This window comes from Protopterus annectens, chromosome 8.part0, assembly GCF_019279795.1.
Source record: "Protopterus annectens isolate FY-2018-M chromosome 8.part0, PAN1.0, whole genome shotgun sequence".
Lineage (NCBI taxonomy): Eukaryota > Metazoa > Chordata > Ceratodontiformes > Protopteridae > Protopterus > Protopterus annectens.
This window is the reverse complement of record NC_056741.1, coordinates 879,376,303-879,394,550: the sequence shown is the minus strand read 5'-3', so window position 1 is coordinate 879,394,550 and position 18,248 is coordinate 879,376,303. Positions and strand designations below refer to the sequence as shown.

At 37.8% G+C, this 18,248-nt stretch overlaps 1 protein-coding gene across 6 annotated transcripts in view; it reads left to right on the top strand.

Moving 5' to 3' along the window:
• The window catches only part of CCDC120 (coiled-coil domain containing 120), a 1,397,471-nt gene that overhangs the window by 1,289,945 nt on the left and 89,278 nt on the right, over positions 1–18,248 (top strand). For all 6 annotated transcript variants that reach the window (XM_044080396.1, XM_044080398.1, XM_044080397.1 and 3 more), the window contains one exon: positions 10,206–10,307. In XM_044080396.1, coding sequence (XP_043936331.1) covers positions 10,206–10,307 — 102 coding nt within the window. The remainder of the gene's footprint in view (positions 1–10,205; positions 10,308–18,248) is intronic.

The following is an 18,248-nucleotide window of genomic DNA, read 5'->3' as shown; positions in this document are numbered from 1 at the left end:
GGGTCACAAATTGTATCATGTTAACATGATGAAACCTTACCATGATAGGGAGGCCCTTGTGCTGAACATTTGCAGTGGATTGCAGGAGGAGTCTGAGGGAGATCTGGAGACTGATCTCCTCAGTGAGGCTCGGGCTGACACCTCAGTGGAAGGGGTAGCAGTGTTCTAGCAGCTATCTCCTACCCAGGTTCGAGAAATCTGAGCAGTGTTGCAGGAATTTGGGGATGTGTTCACTGGGAAACCAGGGTGCACCCACCTGGGGCAGCACCAGTTGGATACAGCACCCCAAAGGCCTATAAGGCAGGCCCCTTATAGAGTACCTGAGAGAGTCAAACAGACTCTGAGGGAGGAGGTACAGGAGATGTTGGATCTAGGGGTGATTCAGGAGTCCAACCATCCCTGGGCCTCCCCAGTGGTGCTGGTGCCAAAGAAGGATGGCAGCACCAGGTTCTGTGTGGACTACAGGAAATTACACAGAGTCTAATGATTACCCCATGCCTAAGACAGATGGGGCCCTAGAGCAGTTGGGTGGGGCTAAGTATCTTACAACTATCGATACCTCAGAAACAACAAAAGGAGAAAAAAGTGCCTCAAAAATCACTAGTAAAAAACAAACAAAACACTTCCTGGAATGCAGAAACCACGGCTCCAAAAGTGAAAAGGCAGCAAATTGGTTTCTGCATTCCAGGAAGTACTTTGTTTTTTACAACTGTCGATCTTACCAAGGGTTACTGGCAGGTGCCCTTGACTCCCAGTGCTAGAGAGAAGTCAGCCTTTGTGACTCCTTTTAGCTTTTATGAGTTCACAAAGATGCCCTTTGGGATGAAGAATGCCCCAGTGACTTTCCAGAGGCTGGTAGATCATATCCTAGCAGGAGCAGGAGGGTTTGCCCTTGCTTACCTAGATGATATTGCCATCTACAGCCATTCCTGCCCAGAGCACCTTCAGCATGTCAGGGAGGTGCTGGGCAGACTACATAGGGCAGGGTTGACCATTAAGCCGAGCAAATGTCAGGTGGGTATGGCATAGGTCTCCTACCTATGACATATAGTGGGGAGTGGTAAGATAAGGCCAGAACCTGCCAAAGTGGAAGCCATTCAGGCATGGCCTGCACCTGTTACTAAAAAGCAGGTGAGGGCATTTTTAGGGACAGCAGGGCACTACAGCAAGTTCATCCCCAGTTATTGTACCATAGCTGCTCCCCTCATAGACCTGACAAAGAAGAACAGGCCATATAAGGTAGTGTGGACCCCAGCATGTGAGCAGGCTTTCCAGAAGCTTAAATAAGCTTTGGGAGGACCCCCTGTGTTAGCCAGTCCAGATTACAGCAGGGAATTTGTTGTATAGGTGGATGATTCGAACCATGGGGTGGGGGCTGTACATAGCCAGATTTCTTCAGAGGGGGAAGAGCACCCAGTGGTTTATCTCAGTTGTAGGCTACAGCCCAGGGAAGAATGCTAATGCAGCTGTAGAAAAGGAATGTCTAGCCATAGTGTGGGCACTGCAGAAACTTCAGCCTTATCTGTATGGAAGGAAATTCACTGTTATGACAGATCACAACCCCCTAACATGGTTAAACAGAGCCAGCCAGCAAAATGCCAAGTTGCTAAGATGAGCCTGGGGTTGCAAGCATATATGTCCCTGCAGCACCGTAGTGGGATTAGCAATGCCAATGCAGATGGGTTCTCAAGGCAGGGAATAGGGTAAGGTATACTCAGACAGACCCAACTCCCTCATGCAGCATTTCTCAAGGGTCACTTGAAAAACTAGCTTGAGTTCTCTCTGGGGGGGGGGGGGTTATGTGAAGATTGGGTGAAGATATATGAAGGCTAGAATTTTGGAGATAATTCTGTCATCTGTAAATACTAATGTAAACCACAGGCTTGTTGTCTTAAATGGTAAAAATAGTGTTACATGTGGAACTGTAAAAAATGTAACAACAGTGCAGTCTGCTGGCAGAAAGCTGACCAAGTAAAGCATGGTGTGACCCTTTGATCTAAACACGGTGTCAAAATGTCTAAATGAAGACATTATTTCTATTGTTTTAACCAAGAGTTAAATTGCTAGATTTAAATAAGCAAATGTATTTTTATTGCTCTGCTTCCTGACCAGCTGCAAGATAACAAAAGGAAATGTTAAGAATGTAAATGTAGTTTCTGTTAGCCTGGGAACCCAGGGAAGTGTGAATAATGATGTAATGTGAACCAGGAATGTGATTTTAGAAACAGAATCAGAGAGCATTAAGCATTTTTGTCTTGGCCATCCAACTCCCAGCACTGTCTTACTCTATATGTAAGTTTATCTTAGACTTGTGTTTTCTCTTAGAAATAGCTATAAACTAGAACAATTAGACTAAGTGTTTTTCTGTGATGTCAGAACTGTACTACTTAATTATTTTAAGTATTTCTCTGTGATCTCTGAACTCTTTATTTTATTTTATTTATTTTTATTTATTTATTTATTTAAATTTGTTGACCGGGAGTGTCCGACTGGACGTGGGTCCATTTTCAGTGGAGGCCCGGGGAGAAAAGCTCCACAGTAAAATAAACAGACAGTAGTTACATTGGATTACATAGTGATGAACAATTTAACATAGAAATTACTTACAACATATTTACAGATGAAGAACATAGTACATCAGTAGACAACTAGAATCTTTATCTGTGAAGTACATAACAGGCATTAACAAATGTAACAATGAGAAGTTCCTGCTGTATAATAAGTACTAGGCTTATGAGCATCTGAGCTTGCTATCATCAAGGTAGTTAGTGGAGGTGAAAGAAAGGTAGTAGTTGGATGGGGTGGATAATATTAGAGTGGGAGTTGCAGGGGCATAGCCAGCATGTTTTTAGGTGCGCTTTTAATAAAGTTTTGAAGTTGGTGCATGATGGTATGGAGGTAATTGTGGGTGGGAGTGAGTTCCATAATTTGGCTATGGCGCAAGAGAATAGTGCTTCACCAGCAGAGTTATTGGCTTTAGTGATCTGCAAGTGATTTTTGTTGCTGGATCTTAGTGGTCTGGTGGTGCGATAGGGTTGGAGTAGATTCTGGAGGGATAGGACATTTAGTGGATGGTTTACTAGTTTGTGGCCGAGTGAGAGTTGATACCACTGAAGGAGGTGAGGGAGTTCAAGCCAGCCCTGTTCAGCAAGTGAGAGACAGTGGTGACTACGGTAGGATGCCCCTGTGGTGAATTTTGCAATTTTGTTGTAGCAGGTCTCTAGCTTGTTTAGATCACATTGCCTTAGGTTGGTATATACTGGAGAGGCATAAAGTAGGGTGGAGATAAGGTGGGAATTTGCTATTGAAATCTTTGCTGCTTTGGTGAGAAATTGTTTATTTCTGTATAATGCTCCTAGTTTTTTGTGGACTTTTTTTTATGGTCATGGATATGTGAATGTCAAATTTTAGTTTATTGTCTATTTCCACTCCTAGCAATTTGGTGTGTTCAGTTGGGTATATAGTGGTGTTGTCTTTTGCTGTGATGTTAAAGTGAGAGTTGTTTTGAGTGTGTTTGGTGGGTTGGAAGATGAGTAGTTTAGTTTTGTTTGGGTTGAGTATTAATTGGGCATCGGATAACCATGTTTCAACAGAGGAAAAGGCTTCCTGTGTGACTTTTTGCAGTTTGGGTAGGGACTGGGCTGAGCAGATGATGGTAGAGTCATCTGCGTATTGGATGAGTGTGCCATGTTTGGTGGCAGAGGCTAGATTATTGGTGTAAACAGAGAAAAGTAGGGGTCCAAGGATGGATCCTTGGGGAACTCCTATGGAGACAGGTAGTTGGGGAGATATGTCATTCTGCCATACAACGGATTGTTGGTGGTCAGACAGGTAACTCTGAAACCAGTTGGTGACTGATTGTGAGAAGGATAGGTTATTGAGGACAGAGATAAGTTGTTTGTGTGGGACCATGTCAAATGCTTTAGATAGGTCTAGGAAAGTAGCAGAGGAGAGATAGCCATTGTTTTTATGCTGAACTCTTGACTAGCACTGTGTAGTAAAAAGTATTGTCTTGTGTTTTGACTATTTGTTATTAAATATTTTTAAAACCTTTCAACTGTGGCTGTTTTGTGTAGAGATAATTTAAGCTCTAGAGTACATTGCATATTTATAGTGATTACTGTCCAAGTCACTCCAAATAAGCCTTGACTGTTTAGTCGCACTTACCAGTTGGATAATAATATTGCATAGTAATAACTGGACACCATTTTAAGGGCCTTTGGGTAGCCGATAATTATTAGCTGGGTGGTGGCAGTGATTTCTACTGGATAGTCTGTGTAAAAGGGGCACAGCTGGAGAACCTGTGCCAGCCTTTCCCAGGAGTGTCTGTATAAAACGCTTATCTCGAAGTGTGTGTGTGTGTGTGTGTGTGTGTGTGTGTGTGTGTGTGTGTGTGTGTGTGTGTGTGTGTCAGCTACTTTTGCAGGGACACGAAACACTGGTTGGACAGAGAAGGTGCTGGAGATTTTAGCTTGCCCACTGGGCTGAGATCTGGACCCTATAGCTGTGCCAGTGGGGATTCTTATTGGGGACCTGGAGAGCAACCAGCTGCGGACTGACTGTGATCTCTGTGTGCTTTTAAGGGAAATTGCACTTTACTGTGTGTATTTGTTATCCTTTCCTCCTATATGAAACGCCCCTCACTGGTGTTAGTGGTGAGGATTGAGGCTTCTTCATCACTGGGCCAGGGCACGGGCATCACAGGGGCATTAAGACACCCACAGAAAGATCAATCCAACTCAAGTAAGAGTCAAAATATGCAAAAAGGGGGGGGGGGGTGCAGAGTGGCAAAGTAGCATTTGCTATATTAGACATAGATTAATGAGATTGATTTACAGCGTTTTTGGCCAATAATATTAGCATACTATTTTTATAAAGCTACTTTAGGAGTAATGAATGAACTTTCTACATTGTTCACATTTTGTTCAGAATGCAATTTTCAAATGAAAAAATGAAAAATGCTTCAAAATTTAAAAAAAATGCTAGCATTATACTCAAATCTGTGTGTAGAAAATCATGTCTATGTTGCATGTTTAAGGTCACACATTGCAAGCTATAAAAATTATAAAACTGCATCCTCAGAAGTAAATGCCTAATAATAACTTTTGCTATTGCAGTTGTCTTTGTCTTGGTTTTCAACAAAGGGTCACACCTTAAGAATTACTGTAGCATTGTTGTACAGGTTGACTTCAGATATTAAATACTGCAGTAAAAGTACATATGCATCTTATGTGACACTTTCAACCCACAATGACATAATTTGTGAGATGAAATTCCACAGAAGGCATGTGGAAATTCAGGGGTAAAATGTTGAATAATAGTAAAGGTAAAACCATTTGTTAAAAGTTTTGTAAAATGCATATGGCCAAAGATTCTATACAAAATAATAGAGGTGGTATATCATTTCGTGATGAGTGAAAACAGCCTAAGAGGAAGATGGCAAGCCTGAAACTGTGGATAGTGAATATCGTTTAAAGTGACAGGTTGGAGCAGTGTGTGAGCTGTAGGAACATCTGTTGCGGGTGCTAAGTACAACACAGAGCAATTTTCGTAGCAGGAAGCAAGAGAGGCTTTGTATTTAATTTTTTTGACATTGGTGAACTAAACACCTACCAGCATTTTGAACCAGAAAATTTGATGTCAGATAAATGGTATCTCCTAGGAGTAATCATAGAATATGATACAAATAACTAGCACTTAAGCTGATGCTGTAAATCCTATAGCTTGTATCTGTTTTCATTTCCCACCTCTCATAAAAAATAGCCTTATTTCTCTCCTACTTAGGCCTGTCCTCTGTTGCTGTTTTAACCCCACTAACACTTCTGAGAAGCTGCATCACTCATCCACCACCCATTCTATGAAGTAATTAATAATTTTTTTCTTTGAACTGTGCCCTTTGCAAGTTCATATTATGACCTCGTGCTCTGATACATTTTTCCCAAGATGATGCTAATTTGGAGTCTTTGAATTCTCTTAAACTACTACACAATTTTTGACCCCCTTTTGGCAACATCCTTCTTTAATGCTGTATTCATTAGGCTATTCTTTCATTTCTGCATGCGTGTATATGTATAAATCTCTCTCTAACATTACATGCATTTCATTGACGTTGCTTTATTTGAATTTCACTTTATTCTTTCATTTCTGCATGCGTGTATATGTATAAATCTCTCTCTAACATTACATGCATTTCATTGACGTTGCTTTATTTGAATTTCACTTTGCAGCATTTGACTGAAAAATATTTGAATGACGCAAAGTGTTAGACTGTATACAGGATAATGTATCTGTGCAGTATAAGTGAATTCACATTTGTCACATTCATTTACACTGTATGTTTCTAGGCCATGTGTTTCTTTGTTGAGATCAGCGTAAAATGGGGAATGGGAAACGGGGCATTTTGCCTTTCCCTACTGTTGTGCAGTCTTGGAGTTGGTATTCATAAGCAGCAGGGGATGCAGGGACACTTGCTCCCCTTGTAGTTACACAGTTTTGTGCATTTGTATTGTGTTCCAAGGTTTCAATAAGTTCAATAAAACCCAGCCAGTTCATGTGACCGTGTTTTGGCAGATCGTTCTGTGAGTTAGGTGAGCTAGAAGTAACTTGGTAGATGATAGAGGGAGAGAGTTTGTCATGTAAACTGTGCATCATCTTTGTTGCCATCCCTTGAATTGCCTAGGCATACCTCTCAACTGTCCAGATTTTTGCCTGCTATTTTTGGTCTGAATCCCATAAAATTTGTGGTTATCTGGATTTCTGTGGCAAATCATTGAGGATTGTACTCACTAAATAACAGGCATTTGAGTTTCAGACTTCACATCCTTCAGAAAATGCATAACATAATACCTTTAAATTTAGCAACTTTCTAAGTTTTTGACAGCAATATTTAAAATTTGCCCCTATTTTTGGAGCGTTGTCCCCCCATTATTTTTGATTTTGTCCAGATTTTTTGTGCTAAGCGGTTGAGAATTATTTGCCTATGTCTTGTATCTCTGTACAAAGTTGAGGTCTCCAAAGTTTATTATAAAGTACTTCAGTTTGCATGTTAACTGTCTAGGTAAGCAGATCGTTTTTCAGCTGGTTATGCCCCTCTTCCTTTGTATCCAGTATTCCTTCAGCCTCCTTCTCTGCTCGTGCACATTACTTGCTTACCTTTAGGTCACCCGACATGCCTTCCATGCTGCTCCTTTACATATTTGTTGCTGCTTCCTTTCCAACTGTGCTTTGTTTTTAAAGGTTGTTGTTTCCCCACACATAGTTTTTAACATTTGTTTGTAATATACTTGAACTTTGGTTGTACATCTGTCGCACGTACTTTCCACTCAGCCCTGCTGAGTCTCTCTTACTCTATCTATCCTTTCCACACCTTGTGTTATATACTTATTGTGACATCAGGAAACAGGCAACAGTTTCATTCCAGACCTCCTGTAGTAAAGAATATTGACCTCAATTGTGACCCCACTTCACTTGTCATTATTATTTAATCTGTGTAGATTTTATTTATCACTGAGCCTTTCTTTCCTCTTTGTAGTCAGCATTATACCCAGTGTTACTACATTATGTCCCAGTCAATGTCTAATTTGTTTATTAAACATCCATGTGGTATTTTAAAAAACACTTGTAAAACCAACCAACGAAACGCAGCCGTTAAGTCTATTTGGTAAGCTCTTTCGAGCAACTCACTATGCACTTCTTCAGAGCATATAACCAACAAATAAAACATACACTTATATACCATACAATTCAATAAAACAATTGAATAATTAATGCGGGAGTCCACAAGCTCTCAGTAAAAGCTTTAAAGGTATTTTAAAGCCCTATATGCCTGAAAAGTAGTTCTCCATTTCGTCTATGCCACTTCAACTCTATTTACAATGTCTTCCCCTCTAAAATCAGACATAAACAATTGCAGTACTAAAAAACTAAAACTATGTTCACTAAAAACTGCAGTATGTTTATACAGTCCACTCATAGTGCGTCTATTATGAATGTAACCAATATGCTCTAAAATACACTCTCTAAGGGAGCGATTACTTTTCCCAATATAGAAATATGTGCAAACATTGTAATAAACTAAACAAGATTAGAACTATTACAATCTACATTAATCTTAGGTATAAACCTATATCTGTTCACTGGATCGGTATATATCTTCTGAACCAAAACATAACTACAAGCTTTGCATAATCTACAGGGATACGTGCCTAGCCTATCTAATAAGCAATTTTCCCTTAATTTATTATTATAGCGATAGCATAACTGCCTCTTCAGAGATAAACTGTTCTTCAAGCAAAAAGTGGGGGCAGGACCCACTATACAGCCAATCGCATCATCAGCTAAAAGAACTGATCAATTTGTACATATAATGACACATATCCTACCTATATCATCTGTAAGAGTTAATGTTACCTTGCCTCCAGCTGTAATATAAACCTTCTAGGTCCTCTCCCTACACCTGTTAGAGAAGTAAGGTTTAGGAGTACCTTTCCAAGCTTCTTTAATATCACCCATAGAAGAAGCCAGCTCATTACTCGAGTAGCCTCTCACTGAAATTACTGTGCAAATCCAACAATGCTCATTCAAACATATTACCATCAGTATGTAATCTTGACACCCTATAAGCTTGACCTTTAACTATATTCTGGTATACATGCCCAGGATTCATGCTAGTGCAATGCAAAAGATAATTTTTCCAGCACACCTTCCTGAACAGTCTGGTCTCAAGACACCCATCTCTATTCTTGATAAGTTGTACATCCAAAAATCAATGGCATCATATGAAATATGTTCGGTAAACCTAAGAAAAGAGGCAGTACTTTCAAGATATTGTATAAATTGTATAAATTGATCCAAAAGATCAAAGATAGCCTTCCCATAATAAAAATATCATCCACGAACCTTCTAAAATACCTTATATGTGTTGAAAACCTATGCGCCCCATGAACAAATTCTTCCTCCCAATGCTCCATAACTAGATTGGCATAGTTATTGGCACATGCTGTGCCCATAGCTACGCCCATCTTCTGCAGTAAATCTAGTCATTAAAAACAAAAACATTATTCTCTAAAATAAGCTCTAATAAAAAACAAATAAAAATCATATCATTAGAGTAATGACTATGCTTAGAAAGAAACAACGTAACCAGTTCAACACCCTCTAAATTAGGAATAACAGTAAATAATGTACATACATCTAAAGTAACCATTAAACAATGGGAGACATTCAAATGACCAACAGACTTAGAATCTCAAGAAAATGTTTTGTGCCCCTAAAAGCAGACAGGACCTTCTCTACCACCAGTCTCAACTTGTTCTCAACAAATAACAGGGGCTCAGTCAGCCACCCTTTTCCAGATACAGTCGGTCATAGCAGAGGCTTTCGTATATTTTTGTGGACCTCAGGGAAGGCCATGAATACTAGGTATCAAAGGTTTCTCCACTTTCAAGTATTCATACTGCTCATAGTCTAGTTCTTCACAATTATCAGAGGGTTCTCTGCAATTATTCTCTAGCAGGAGCTCATCAGGGATAACAGTGGTCACCAACCCAGCAGTCGTTCCTTCATTATTACCCTCAGCAGATTCTAAACCATTCACGACTGCAATGGAGATGTTGGAGGTGGTGAAACCAGCCTCCCCTTCATATGTTAGCAAGATAAGGGAAGGACAAATAACCGTCCTGTCAGGGTGATACATTGCTGAGTGATTAGTTCTCTGTATTAGCCTGGCTTCTGTGGAAGCAAAGACCTTGATGAGTGATTAGTTGTCTGTATTAGCCTGGCTTTTGTGGAAGCAAAGACCTGGCCTGAGACTAGAACCAGAGGTTGAAGTAAAGACAGAATGACACACACAGTGTGCTGCATATGAAGGTTTAATATCTGATGACAGAACAGAGGATCATAGTATGCAAAAGTTAGAGCATCTGCCTGAATCTAATTCACTGACCAGGGAAATATAAACTAATTAAGAGGAAATGTATCCCTTTCGGTAATATGCAATGAGCTCTAGAATCTTTTGCCAGAATCCTGTCTGCATATTGCACACACACACACACACACACACACACACACACACACACACACACACACACACACACCTACCTTATCTCTTTTGCACAGTCATTAGTTTATCTGAAATGCTGGTATTACTCCTCTGCCTTACTTTGTTAAAGCTGTGACCTGATTTTAGTTTATTCTGTACACTGCAGCCCTACTAAGACCCTGCCAAGGAGTGTGTCATCTCTAGAAGGAAGAAGCGTTCCAGCAACACCTGTAATGCCGCGTAACACCTATGGTACTTTCCATGCAAGGTGAGTATAGTGCTTCTGCTTGATATCTTTTATGTTACCATAGCTATTTTTTTCAAGCATTCATACATACGTGACAGACCTGTAATTATCCGCCCCTTTTATACAGACAAGTGAATGTGAGATGCTCCTGTTGGGTCTGTTGTTTTTTCCTTTTATAAGAAAGCTTTAAATCAAATGCAGGAGTGTATGCTTATTTACAAGGCTGGTTAGGAAACTTTAAAGATAAGGAGTAGAATTACTCGTGCTAGTCTAGAAAAGAGAAAATGTGCTGTAACACTGTGGAATATATTTCCAGTGCATGTAATATATATGCTTTCCATAGACATCTGTGTGATTGGCCCCCTACCCTGTAGATAGTCAAGTTGATTTTGTTATCTTACTAACAGCAGTTCGCTTGAATAATGGGCCACTATGTTCATGGCTGAGCAAGTATATCTGGCTGTATTAACATGACCCTTTACACCATGCTGATCAAAATGTGTTGCTACATTTGTCCCCTCCAGTAACCAGCTGAATCAGATTTTGTAGTAGCTCTGTAGGTGGTGACAGGCTTTGGTGTCGTAAAAGTGTTGTATTAGTGACTTGCTGATCACACTTTAATCGTACGCATTTTATAGAGTTTTTCATTTTGTTTACTGGGCATATCATAGTTTCTTAGCCTTGCAAACTTAACCTTTTGAAATATTAATAAATGAACTGCTTCAGAGGCATGCTGTCACTTAGTTCCTCGTGTTTAGGTTTGTAGAAACTCTTAGAAGCAATTAAGAGGGATATGAGGCTTTCATTGCCAGACCTGGCAAGCATCAAAGAGGAGGCATTCTCTTATTTTTTTCAATAACATGCTAACCTACAGCCATCCCCTTTAATTCTGCCCCTAACTGGATCACTAGCCAGCTTTTGTCAGAAATCACACATTACATTTTGTAGCTGCACTTTTCATTCTGCACTCTTCTTTGATTACATTAGTGCAAAAAATCATAAACCAGATAATTTCACACTATGAAATCAATACATTAATAATTTTAGATGATCTGAATATGGGCTGTTTTAGCTATAACAAAGCACAGCACAGTAGAGCTATATCTGACCATAGCATGATTCAGATAGTCTAATACAGACCAAACCCTTTACTTAGTAAAAGATCAGTCCTTGATTCATTAATCACAATCATTCCTAAAAAAAAAATATTTCTTTCAAAGTCCTACATAACACAGTTATATATATATATATATAAAAAAATTTTTTAGATGTTGAACCCCATCACACTTGGTAAATAGGAGAGTCACATATAGAAATGGAGCAGTGAATTTTATGCAGTTTGGGAATTTGTATTTGCTGCATCAGGTTTTTAGTTAGAATATGTACATTTATAATTATAATGTTTATATTTGATTTCATTATAATATTAATATTATTATTATATTTTTTATCATTATCATTTTTTATACATATTCTTTCATCCTTGTATTTTTAATTCCATTCATCTAATTTTGAAGTGGAATTATATTATTGTATGAATACTTGAGTGTGATGATCATAGTGATGGAAAGAGGGTGTGCTATCCCTTTAAATCAATTTGAGGAAGTGATGTCATTACTCAGAGTTTTTAAAGCCAAGAGGACTGTTGAAACTTGTTTTGGATACATTGTTTCTGAAGAAGTTAGTCTGTGGACTGACGAAAAGCTATAATTTTAAGGCTTAAATAAATCAGTTTTGCCAGAGTTTTTCCTGTTTTCCAGTTTTTAGCTTTCAGTTGTTCGCTCATTGGATTTATCTGCTTGTATAGCTGCTTACTTTGGGTGTACTCCAGCTGAGTTTGCTGTTGGATTTCCTTTGGAAGTTTACAGGCCGTTGGTTTCCTTTGTGTGTTTCTAGGGTTGCCACCTTTTCAAATGCCCAAAGTGGGACATTTTTGGTGCAAACATCAGATTTTGTAGGCCAAAACATACCCACGGCCAGTACAAAGGACAGAACTTCACTTTTTTGCCTAAATAAAAGCTTATTCTTGTAGCATTTTAGTTGCTTACTCTGTTTCTTATAACATCTAGGTGTTTCAGATACAGAATAACTGTTTTATGCAACTATTACATAAAATATAGGAAATTATTTTGTCCTAAAATCTCAGGACATTTCTCATTTTTACAATTTTTTAGCAGGACACAACAGCCCAAAAAGGGACTGTCCCTCGCAAAGTGGGACAGGTGGTAACCCTATGTGTTTCCTGAAGTTTGTTTCGTGTTTTTACTACATAACACAGTTCACAACCACTCACTAGTTATCATTTGCTGCTCATGCAAAACTGTTAAACATTTCATGTTCAAATATAAACAAGTTTCATGTTTCACTCAGTTTAAGCTATCCTCCATTGCAAACCAGTTGCATTTAACTGTTTCCCAAAGTTATGCCAAAAATGTGCTTTCTTAGCCCTGTCACATTTTATACAGTGCTTAACCACCAATACAAGGCAGGCTTTTCCTACTAAAAGTGTGAAGAATTACACTTGATAGATAGATCTGGTTAACCCCAGAACTTTAAGGAATAATTTCATCAGCAAGCCAAAGCTCTGCATGACTGGAAACTTGGCTGACCCATCTAAAGTTCCCACTTGTCTTAAGGTGTCTTCTAGACCAGCCACCAGTGCAGCCAAAAGTACTTTCTTAAAATGGTCACAGGTCACTTGGGGTCTACAAAGTGTCTAAAACATTTGACTAATAACAGTTTTACAGCAACATCCTCCAAACACCAACTAGACAAAACTACCATAAAAGAAGTAACTCATGTCTCAGCTTTACACTACTTGCTGCATACTTCCCAAATAATGCCACACCCACCCCAAGACCCCCTCTTCACTGAATGTTGCAGTCTCTGCCATTTCACTTCAAACCTGCCTCCATGAAGTCTGTTCAGTTGCTTCCCCTCAAAAAATGTATTTCACCTACAAACACTGCTGACATTTTACTTCTCAGATTTTAAGGTTAAGTAGCCGAATCATTTTCATTTTAAAAATTTCACATTCATATTTAATCTGACCTGACCATTTGTATGATCCCAGTAACTTCAAGCATGCCCTCATTACTATCCTACCAAAACTTAAGTCTCCAGCAATGCTTCAGATTATACATCCATTGTGCAAATATGTCCAGTAGTAAAGCTATTGTAGAAACACATTTATTAACAGCTGTTTGTATCAGTACCTAAGATATTCTATCCCGAAACCAGCATGGCTTTAGATTTAAATAGAGTACTGTTACAACAATTTACTTTGTCAGTGATTACATTTATTCAAACTATAAAAATTGTTTGTTCTATGAAGCAGTCTTCATAGATCTCAAATACCTAGCAGACCATGGTCTAACGATTAACATATTTGTCTATTGTGGTTTCTCTGAAACTGTCATCACATGATTCCAGAATTATCTCAACAAGAGTATATTACAGGTGATTTCAGGAGTCATTAAATCAAACATTACCGTTTTCATCTCAAGTGTCCCATAAGGCTCTGTTTTAGACCCTGTCCTGTTTTCAGTCTTTATCAGTGGACTTCCTTTCACAATACCTGTACTCATTTCTAATCTGTGCAGATGACAGTTTTTTCTAGAAGTAACATTACATAATTACAATTGTCCCCTTGAAAAAAAAAACGTATTTCCTCTTGAGTTTTAGGGCCTCTATGATAAACAAGTTATCAGTTGTTGTAAAAGTGCCATAGTGCTCTAAGGAACCCCACAATGACCATCTGCAAACCAGAATTTTCGAATTAGCAATCCTCTTTAACTACTGACATTAGTACAAAAACAAGAATATCTAGGTCTTTGCCAGACCAGAAATTACCTTGCAGTACTAGACAGACACTAAAATCATTGTAGGCAAAGTCCTAAAACCATTAAAACTGACATATTAACATTACCATCTCTATCGTAGACAAGATAGGAAAGCACTAACTTTAACTGTAATTCCTAACCTCAAGTACACATTTCCAATCCTAGCCTTGCACTCAGCATGTAATTCATTTAATTTTACACACCATAGAAAGTAAAACTCTTAATTTCATAAACATGGGCAGTAAAAGAGAATACCATGTTCTCATAATCTCTAGGGAAAGTAGCTCTCCATTTATGTGAGGACAACCTTTCTGCTAAACGCTCTTAACATAAATTGCTGAGTGCTATCTATAGATATCTCCTTGCCAACAAACGTATAATGCACATTCCCTTGTATTCACTTGCATAGTCATGAAAGTATATCCTTAATCATATCTTCATTCAGAGAAGCTTTGGGTGAAAAATCGCTCTGAAAAATCATACTACCCGCTTCAAAAATCACTTCTGTCTGACATTAAAAGTACCACAGTCTATTCCTTATTCAGACCACCAATTAAAGACCACTTTTTGCTGTCCTACAAGTACTCCTGCTTCTAAGAACCTGGATTAAACTGCTTCTCTCATTATTCATGCCAGTTTGTTTTTAATAATGTCTGCCGTTTGTTGATGATGTCTTATCTTCTCTTACTGCTTCTTATGGTAATCTTCTAGTGGCCATCCCTTAAAGCCCCATTATCTTCCACTCAGGGCCTATTGCAGTACTCCTACAGTCATTTTTTCAGCTAATTTAAATTCTTTCCTTCACCCTCTACATTCTTGCGCTTTAGATTATATTGCAAGTCTGTGCTTTTTAATTCCTAAACCAAACTATAATGCATTCACCTTACAAAGTGAATGTGATTTAGCTTTATTAGTCATTGATATTCATATTGTTTAACATTATTTTGTGGCTTACAACTCAAAGTTTAATAACTTTGCTGTACATCTTGCATATCTAGCAAGCCTGCCTTTTCTAATCATTAAAAATATTTTTTTATGTTCGAGTTTTTAGAAGCTTGATCATATGGTCTCATCTGTATGAATGTCGGGTTTCTGAAAACTCAGTCATCTGATATAGATCCATAGATCTAAATTTAGCAAGGGGGGAGTGTGGAGCACATTCTGGAAAAAAGCACTGTTTTCATTTTTTCCCCTTCAGTGTAAAAAACATTGATGTTTTATTCACTGCTCTTTTGAGTGTTTATTATTACATGAGACGCTCCTATATTTTATAAGCAGAAATTTGTGAAGGCAGTAAAAATCATGTCTTGAGCAAGTAGAAATTGAAAAATTTAACTTATGTTAATATATATATATATGTATATATATATATATATATATATATATCTATATATATAAAATATAAAATGTGTGTGTGTGTATGGGAACACTACTAAATCTCGAACGTTTGAAATCTTGAATTTCAAAAGCTCGAGACCATGTAGCCGAAAGACCAGAAGCGCGAAATTCAAAATCCCAATGTTAAGGGATTTTGAGTTAGTGCTTCTGGTGTTGTGGTTCAGGTAAGTATGAGTGTGTAAGTATGTTTGTGAGGGGCTTTAGTGTGTGTAAGTGTGTGTTATGACTGTGTGGTGTGTGTGTGTGTGTGTGTGTGTGTGTGTGTGTGTGTGTGTGTGTGTGTGTGTGTGTGTGTGTGTGTGTGTGTGGGGCTGTAATGTGTGGGTGTGGGTTTGCCTTGTGTGTATGTCTGTGCGATCTCGAAGTTAGAATATTAAAATAGGGGGGGTGTGGTGGGCACAGCCCCCCCACATGGGGGGTGCAGAGGGGCGAAACCCCCCTGCTTATCTTTAGGGTAGGGTGGTTTGTTTGGTTATGGGTGGAGGCTGTGTGTATGTTTGTGTGTGTGCTGTATGTATGTAGTTCTTTCGTGGTTTTAATATTTTGGTAATGTGGGGTTTTGGGCTTATAGTCTCAGTATTTAGGTCTTCGGGATTGTGTTATTTCGGGATTCAGTAGTGAATCCGTGTGTGTGTGTATATATATATAATATATATATATATATATATATATATATATATATATATATATATATATATATATATATATATAAAATATATAAATATGTAATATGAATTTGTGATTATTTATGCATTCAGTAAATGTACATAAGCATACTGTCAATGTTTCTGCTTCATCACTTGGATATGTTTGTTTATTTAATTTGTTTATCTTTTGTTAACTTAACACTGGGGGGGGTAGGTACTTGTACTATTAGGGGGAAATTTATCCAGGGCATCAGGGAACTTCCCATACTCATATTTCTTCCAAGTCGGACCCGTTTCCTGTTACATTCTAGATGCAGAGGCAGCCCAGAGAAACCGGGAGAAAGATGGAGAGAGAAGGAGATAATGGAGTGGTGAGAGAAATGGAAGAGAAGGCCACTATCAAGACTGGAAAATGCATGCATGAATCTGAGAAGATGTTTCAACGAAAGTTGTTTGATGGTGAGGAATTAACAAGTGATGGATGTATAATTACAACCCTCCTGTGAGCAGCACTGTGGGATGATTTACTTAAAGAAATGGTGATGCAGAGTGAGCCACAAAATGAAGGAGATGTTTCCTCGGGCTACATTATGGAGAAAATACAAAAGGAGGATGCAAAGACAATCCTGAAGAATAGTATGATGGAAAAGAAAAAGTATGCAGAGAAAGTAAAAGAAGGCAAAAGAGGACAAGCAGAAAAGAAAAAAAACCAGAAGAAAATGAAAAATGGAAGTACATGGTAGGAATGCAAAGTAAAGAAGACAAAGAAATGGACAGGTAATGAAGTGCAGGATAACTTAATAGCTTCTTTGGGAAACAAAAAAGAAAATGCATGCACAATTTGAGCAGAGGTAGAAAGAGAGACTTTGAAAGGACATTTGAAAACTTTATGTAAAGAAGTACTTGACATTGCAAAAGTTTATGGTAAAAGAGTTTTATGGACTGGTGGATGATATTGTAATATTTGTGCTAAAAATAGAAAGAGATAAAACTATACATATATCAAGCATGAAAAATTTGGAGGGGAATTGGGAGTTGTAAAATACTGGGGCCAACCCAAAACTGTTTTTATTTTTACTGTGAATGTTATATTTTTGGGGAACTGGGACATGATTCAAAAAATGTGAGTTGAAATTTTATAAATGTAACAAAATTGGACATTTGTGGATGGATTGAAAAAATGAAAATAAGAGTAAGGACAAAAAAGAGAAAAAATGTACAAAGCAAAGAAAATTTAGAAGTTGTAGAAATAGAAGAAAAAATAATAAATTGGGAGATAGTAAAAGAAAAAAGAGAATTCTATTGGCAAAAGTGTAAAAGATAGAAAAATAAAGTTTAAAGGGACAAGTACAAAAGAAAATAAAAAGGAAATGGATGAATACGAATAATGCTTGGGGTTGGTATAATGGTTAAGGTGTTTGACTCAGATGCAAGGTATGATGTTTGATTCTCACCTTTGAGGGAAATTGGCTAAGCTTAGAATGGCCTATAAGGCAACTTCTTTAGTACTTGGCTATGAACTTATGAAACCATGAATCTGAGGAAAATGTTAGAGTCCTTTCTGTAAATGTGAATAGAATTGAGTATGCTAAGAAGAATAGGGGGGTTGGAGTGGTGTAATACATGCGATGTAGATGTAATTATATTTGAACTCACAAGATTTTTAACAAATGAAGAAAGGTTACAAACAGGGAGACTATCGAGAGGGAAGATAATCTGGAAATTGGGAAATGAGAGATGTTCTAAAATAGCTGTATTCTGTAGAAATATAGTAACAATATTAGATGTAACTTTACCAAAAATGGGAAGATTAACCATTGTAGATTTAAAAATGGAAAGAACAAGTATATAAAATTATAACATTATATGCTTATATTAATTGTAAAGAAAAGGAAAGCGTATTTCATCAGATTTTACACTATGTAGTGATTAATATGAATATTATAATAACAGGAGACTTTGTGATTTCTGAGGCAAGCATAAAAAGAAAGAAAATGATACAAGACAAGAAAAATGTTATAAGTTATAAGATGTGGAAACTTAAAATTCATGGACCTAACAAAAGGAGTATGTAT